We start from the raw sequence: 7,500 nt of genomic DNA on the forward strand, positions 1-7,500 counted from the left end.
GTGGGTGTCGCTGGCCGGAGCCGTGCTGTGTTGCGCCGTGATGTTCGTGATCAACTGGTGGGCGGCGCTGGTCACCAACGGCATCGTTCTGGCGCTCTACATATACGTCAGCTATAAGAAACCAGGTCAGATCCGCTTTCCCTTCAGATCTATGATTATTTAAAGTCCCCCTGTAGTCAATCATTTTATCCCTTAAAACTCATCTTTGATCAGCCAAATGACACATTTAAACGTTTTTTCCTTGAAATATCTTGAATGTAACTCGACACCCTTGCCTCATTTAGTATGCGTGGTTCTATGAATATGTAAATGAGCCCCGCCTCCACTCACTCACTCACTCAGAGATCCACTGGTGGACGATCACATGTTGATCTGATTGGTCAAGGTAGTGTGTGACGTCAGAAACACCAGCGATTTCAAACCGTGTGTTTGAGACTGTCTTTGGTTCACTGCAGTTTTAAGCAGAAAATACTCAGCAATGCTGTCCACTTATGAACTTACACATGGTGTGTTAAAGCAGATTAATAACTCCACATACACACATAAACATATGATTTTCACCACAGGGGGACTTTAATCTAAACAGGTGTATTTAGATGGGGGACTTTAAAATTACGTATTGTGACAAGCTTGGAATGATTAAGATTATTAATGTTTAGAGTTTTTTCTGCTCACCAAGAGTCCATTTAATTGATCAAAAACACAGTAAAAGCAGTGAAATATTAAACAGTGAAATATTATTATAATGTAAATCATCAGTTTTCTATGTGAATATACAGTAAAGTGTAATTTATTCCTGTGATCAAAGCTGAATTTATCATCATTACTCCAGTCTTCAGTGTCACATGATCCTCCAGAAATCAGTGTAATATGATGATCTGATGCTCAAGACACATTTATGATTATTATCATGTTCATATTTTTGTGGAAACTGATGCATTTTATTTTTAAGAATTCTTTGATTAATAAAAAGTTTAAAAGAACAGCATTTATTTGAAATAGAATCTTTAGTAACATTATAAATGTCTTTACTGTCACTTTTGATCAATTTAATGCGTCACTTTAGATAAAAGCATCTTCCAAATGCATAAATGTTAACTAATGTGAGTAAAGTGTTATTGATTATGTTTTAGAGTCAGAGGTTAAAGTGTGTTTCTGCTGTAGATGTGAACTGGGGTTCGTCGACACAAGCGCTGATGTACAATAAAGCTCTGACACACAGTCTTCATCTCACGGGTGTCGAGGATCACATCAAGAACTTCAGGTGGACCAGAACAACACACACACACACGTGTATTACAATAACAACAACAGGGGAATACAGAGTCTAAACACTTGAATGCATAAAAATGTAAAGAGTTAGTTCAGCCAGAGATGTAAACTCTGTCAGTAATGAGTCTCCTCATGTTGTTCCCGTCAGACTCTCCTTCATCTTCGGGACACAAATGAAGATATTAGTGATTAAATCTGAGAGTGTCTCACTCCTCCAGAGGCTTCTGTTGTGATTGAAATTTGCCGGTCCAGAAAGTTAGTAAAGACGATGTTTAAAATAGTCCGAGTGACGACAGCGGCTCAACCTTCAGTTTATCAAGCGGCCAGAATACTTTTAGTGCGACTTTATTCAACTCTTGATGTTCTTCTGTGTGTGTGTCTCTGAGTGAGTTCCCGTAGTGTAACAGCGCAGCGCTTCTGGGGTGTACGTCAGAACGGAGGCTCACGATTGGCCAGCATCATACACATGACCAGCGTCAGCCAATAGTGAGCCTCCGTTCTGACGTACAACACAGCGCTCAGATTTAATCACAAATATCTTAATTTGTGTCCCGAAGATGAAGGGAAGTCTGACGGGAACAACATGAGGGAGAGTCATTACTGACACAGTTTACATGTTTGGGTGATCAAACCCTTTAAAATCATAATTCTGTATTTTGTTTAAAAAAAATCAATCATATATGCAATACAACAAGTATCCTTTTCAGCAGTGAGCTGTCTTAACAGCTTTACGCTTGTTCTGTACTGAAGTCAGAGAGTTAAAAAAGTCTACAATTTGGTACAGTTAACATACACTCTAAAAATTGCTGGGTTGTTTCAACCCAATTTTGGGTCAAATATGGACAAACCCAACTGTTGGGTTAAAAATGTAATTTAAAAATGTAACCCAACGGCTAGGGTTGTCCATATTTGACCCAAAATTGGGTTGAAACAACCCAGCATATTTTAGAGTGTACATTTTGCTTTACGTATATGATATTTCCCAAATAAAACACATTTTTAGTTATCAATCCATAAACAAGAGCATTATATCAGTTTGTAAAACAAGTAAAAAATAAACTACACTCTAAAGAATACTTTTTGGGTCAAATATGGACAAACCCAGGCATTAGGCTAAGTTTTTAAATTACATTTTTAACCCAAAGTTTGGGTTTGTCCATATTTGACCCAAGAGAGCGCAGGGAGCAGAATAACGCGCCTCACAGCCTGACCTCCTGGTGTCCCCACAGGCCTCAGTGTCTCATCATGTCCGGATACCCAAACTCTCGGCCGGCGCTGATGTATCTCGTACACGCGTTCACCAACAACTCCGGCTTGATGATCTGCGGACACGTGCGCACTGTACGTCAACAATACACACTTCATCTGTTCTTCAATATGACACTGCAAAACATCCTCCGAGTTTCTGTCTCGTTCTCCAGAACAAATATCTGAACAAATCAAGACACATTTACTGGAGAAGCAAAACTATTCATGCTCCTGTTAGTTCAGTGCATTATCTACATGAACAGATGCTTTTCTGACCTCAGGAATGTATTAAATGCTGAAATGAACATGCACCGGATGCTGTCGAAGTGTTGTTAGTTCATGTGAAGAGTTACAAATAATCTGAACTCGGACAGATTTCTGCCAATGGGGTCAGAATTCCTTCCTTGTCTTTTTAGCATAAAGACACTTATCTTTCATAAGTTTTTTTAATGTACAAGACCTAATGCAAGTTATTTTGCTTCTCACGTGAATGTATCTTGATTTAACCCGCTAGTGTTATTCGTTCAAATTGTACATTTCGTTTTTTTTAAAGTGTTTCACTTTATCAGAATGTGACTTTTGTAGCACTTGCAGTGTGAACAGAAAGAAATCCAGGAAATGATTCCATTGTTAAATGGTCTTAAAATGGTCCTTAACGTAGTCACACTTAGATATGATAGATATGAATGAGAAAAAGACAACAAAACAGAGAATTTTGGGGGTTCAATCAACAAATCAGACATGATGCGGAAATAAGCACACCGCAATGAAATTGACAAATTATTATTATTTATTTTTTATGGAAACCAGATCATAATTATTACGTAAATAATACCGTAACATTGCTAATGTGTTTGTTTTTGCTATTAGATTTTTTAAATTTGAAGTGTATTTTCTTGTCCTATCATTCCAAGAGTTCACATGCTGTGTTTAGTTCCTGTTTTCCTTGGTTTCTATAGTTACCCTCATTAGTTGCCACAGTGATTGATTACCCTCGCCTGTTCCTAGTTATCCTCCGGTCACGTTTTTGTTCTTTCCCTGTGTTTGGATTCACTTTTCAGCTTATGTTTGTTAATAAATGGTTGCATTTAGATCCGACTCTCCGAGTGTCCGCCGTAGATGAGGGTTAAAAGGGTTTCGATATTTGTACTGGAAAACAAGACTAAAGTACTGGTTGCAGTTTCCTCAGTTGTTCTGTGCTGTCCCTGCAGGGATACCGGCGGCCGAACTATAAGGAGATGATGAACGAGCAGGTCCGCTATCAGCGCTGGCTCCTGAAGGCCCGGATCAAAGCCTTCTACACTCCTGTGTTTGCTGATGATCTCAGACAGGGAGCCCAGTATCTCCTGCAGGTCAGAACGCACCGGAACACATGACCGATTGTGTAATGTTTGATAAAGAGCTCATGTAGCTAAAGCTGAGAGACATGTTTAAAACACTCCTGTGCTGCAAACATGATGTTCTTCCTCAGTGTTTCTGTCTCGTTTTCCAGCACAAATATCTAAACATTCTTAAATCAAGACACATTTACTGGAGAAGAAGCACAATTACTGAAGATATTTAGACTTGTCTAATGAAAAATGCATCAAAATTAAGCAAATTCATGCTTAAATCTGCTGGAGTGAGAACAATAATCTTGTTTTCCCTTCGAGTTAACTTTTTTTTTCTGACTCCATTTGCCGATATTTGTTCTCACTTCATTTTGATACATCGTTCAGTCTCAATATCTTCATTCATTTTGCTTCTTCTCCAGTAAATGTATCTTGATTTAAGAATGTTTAGATATTTGTGCTGGAAAATAAGGCAGAAATAATAAATGGAACAATATTTTTTTTTAAGTTGTAAATAAAGTTGAAGAAAATACACTTTACATTTTTCTACTAAGAAACTTCACATGTAATTTCTTAGAAATGTCTAGTAAATTTCACACACAGTTACAGCCTGAGAAGTGACACTGATGTCGTTTGATTGACAGACGGCTGGTTTGGGTCGGCTGAAACCAAACACACTAGTATTTGGCTTTAAGAACAACTGGAGGGACGGCGAGATGAAGGACGTGGAAACCTACATCAACACCATCCAGCGAGTCTCTTTCTGTCTTCATCTGTAACCTGTTCAAGGGCCTTGCACTGAGTCTGAAATCTGCTCTCATGTTCCTCATGCGCTGGCTCTGAAGCGGCTAAACACAGTTCTGCTCGCTGCGGATGCCAAAAACACAGAAAACCGAACTCGATTTGAGTTTCGGAGGCAGTGTGTAACCGTGTTTGGCAAAACGTGAGGCCGTATTTATTTTTTAACGTGCGAAAATGTCGGACACAAATTTCGGACTCAGTGGGCAAGCACCTTAACTCTCATTGCACACATTTAAAATTAATTCTGTGAAAAATGGAAATGCTACATATAAAAATGCTTTTCTTACTTACTATTTTTGTCTTGTTTCCAGTCCAAATATCTAGAAATTCTTAAATAAAGATGTCTTTACTAAGGTAGTAAAATGCCATAAGATATTATGTTGTTTCTGGGAATAATTAAGTGAGTTTTTGCTTAAAACAAACAAAATTATCTGCCAATGGGGTTTGAATTAATCTCTGTTTGAATTAACATTATTTTTCTGACCATATTGGCAGATCATTTCGGGGTTTTTTAAGCAACACCTCACTTAATTTTGATTTATATCCCCAGAAAACAAGATATTAAGATATTTCTTATGTAATTTTACTCATCTAGTAATAAATGCATCTTGATTTAAGAAATTTAAGAATTTGTAGATATTTGGACTGGAAACGAGACAAAAATACTGAGTAAGAAAAGCATTTTTTGCCGTGTTTAAAACCGTTTAGTGAAATGCTACATATAAAAATGCTTTTCTTACTATTTTTGTCTTGTTTCCAGTCCAAATATCTAGAAATTCTTAAATAAAGATGTCTTTACTAAAGTAGTAAAATACCATAAGATATTATGTTGTTAAAGTTTTTGCTTAAAACAAACAAAATTATCTGCCAATGGGGTTTGAATTAATTTCTGTTTGAATTTACATTATTTTTCTGACCATATTTATTGGCAGATAATTTCGTTTTTTTTTCAACTCACTTAATTTTGATTTATATCCCCAGAAAACAAGACATAATATCTTATGTAATTTTACTCATCTAGTAAATGCATCTTGATTTAAGAATTTTTAGATATTTGGACTGGAAACAAGACAAAAACACTGAGTAAGAAAAGCATTTTTGTGTTTGAAACCGTTTAGTGGTAAAACGTTTGTGATATCAACTTAAAGTTTGGAACAAAATTGGTTAGACATACCTTAACTCTCACTGACACTTCTTTTTTTTTCATTGCACAGATTTAAAATTAATTCTGTGAAAAAATGGAAATGCTACATACAAAAATGCTTACTTTTTGTGTGTGTATTTTAGTGGCAAAACTTTCGTGATATCAACTTAAAGTTTAGTTAGACATACAGCTTTTTTTTAGAGGCCAAATTATTTTGTTCAAATATATATTTTGTTTAGTTCAGTGCATTTGCTTTACTGTAAACTTACACATATATACATTATTACACGTTCTATGCTGCAATAATCTGAGTGTCTTCTTTAAAAATAAGCGAGTCTTCCAAAGCATTTATGAATTACAACCATTTAAAGATTTAAAGATGTGTCTAGGGCTGGGTATCGATTCAGATGTTCCAATTCGATTCGATTTAGATTCGCACGCTCTGAATTTGATTCGATTCTCGATTCTAAATTCAATTTTGATTCCCGATTCGACTCAATGAATATAGATTTAATACAAATCCTATATTTATTTATTTTTAGACAACAAAACCTGTATATTAAACTTTTTTTATTTTAGGTACTCTTGGGTACATTAAAACCCAACCTCAAATGCATACGATGAACAGACAGGATTTTGATGCAAGATTAAACATTTATGCTGAAAATTAGACGAGTCAGAACAGTCGCATGCCTTGACCAATCAGGATCAGGTTATTTTATGTTTAAGAGAAAACTAACATATAATCTCACAGCATTAGAGTAACATGGAGGCTGCAAGTACACTGTAGGAAAACTAATACTGGCTTTTGGGTGATAGGTAAAAATAAATATGGAAAAAAATCTATTTTTTGGCCTTTGAGAATCGATTTTGAATCGACCACATTTTAAAAATCGATTAATCGAAAAATATTTTTTTTGCCCAGCCCTATATGTGACCCTGGACCACAAAACCAGTCACATGTCAATTTTTTTAAAATTTAGATGATTTGTTAGGATAGGACAATATTTGGTCGAGACACAACTATTGAAAATCTGGAATCTGAGGAGCAAAAAAATGTAAACATTGAGAAAATCTCCTTTAAAGTTGTGCATTTATGTTCACGATTGTGCTGCATTCACTCACAAAAATACATGTTTTATATATTTACGGTAGGACATTTACTAAATATCTTCATGGAACATGATCTTAATATCCTCATGATTTTTAAAAATACTATATTGTTTTAATCTATGACACATTGCCTTCCCAGTCCTGCTGCTGTGTGTGGGTTTTTCTGAAAGCTGATTATGTCCTCATGTCCTCAGCGATGCGTTCGACCTGCAGTTCGGGGTGGTCCTCCTGAGGCTGAAGGAAGGTCTCGACATCTCTCACATTCAAGGTGGAGTTTCCCGTCACTGACGAGTGGTCTTCCTCAGTCTCTTCATCACTGATGCTAACACTGGTCTTCCTCAGTCTCTTCATCACTGATGCTAACACTGGTCTTCCTCAGTCTCTTCATCACTGATGCTAACACTGGTCTTCCTCAGTCTCTTCATCACTGATGCTAACACTGGTCTTCCTCAGTCTCTTCATCACTGATGCTAACACTGGTCTTCCTCAGTCTCTTCATCACTGATGCTAACACTGGTCTTCCTCCAGATGAGCTTCTGTCCTCGCAGGAGAAAGCGCCGGGAGCGAAGGATCTCTTGGTGTCCATCAACA

At 36.7% G+C, this 7,500-nt stretch overlaps 1 protein-coding gene across 4 annotated transcripts in view; it reads left to right on the plus strand.

Annotated features, from left to right (window-relative positions):
* The window catches only part of LOC307012060 (solute carrier family 12 member 2), a 39,861-nt gene that overhangs the window by 24,359 nt on the left and 8,002 nt on the right, over nucleotides 1-7,500 (plus strand). For all 4 annotated transcript variants that reach the window (XM_079638300.1, XM_079638302.1, XM_079638301.1 and 1 more), the window contains 7 exons: nucleotides 1-125; nucleotides 1,165-1,264; nucleotides 2,502-2,613; nucleotides 3,732-3,872; nucleotides 4,496-4,602; nucleotides 7,104-7,177; nucleotides 7,438-7,500. The exon at nucleotides 1-125 is cut by the window's left edge and continues 31 nt beyond it; the exon at nucleotides 7,438-7,500 is cut by the window's right edge and continues 78 nt beyond it. In XM_079638300.1, coding sequence (XP_079494426.1) covers nucleotides 1-125; nucleotides 1,165-1,264; nucleotides 2,502-2,613; nucleotides 3,732-3,872; nucleotides 4,496-4,602; nucleotides 7,104-7,177; nucleotides 7,438-7,500 — 722 coding nt within the window. The remainder of the gene's footprint in view (nucleotides 126-1,164; nucleotides 1,265-2,501; nucleotides 2,614-3,731; nucleotides 3,873-4,495; nucleotides 4,603-7,103; nucleotides 7,178-7,437) is intronic.

This window comes from Phoxinus phoxinus (genome assembly GCF_949152265.1).
Source record: "Phoxinus phoxinus genome assembly, chromosome: 15".
Lineage (NCBI taxonomy): Eukaryota > Metazoa > Chordata > Actinopteri > Cypriniformes > Leuciscidae > Phoxinus > Phoxinus phoxinus.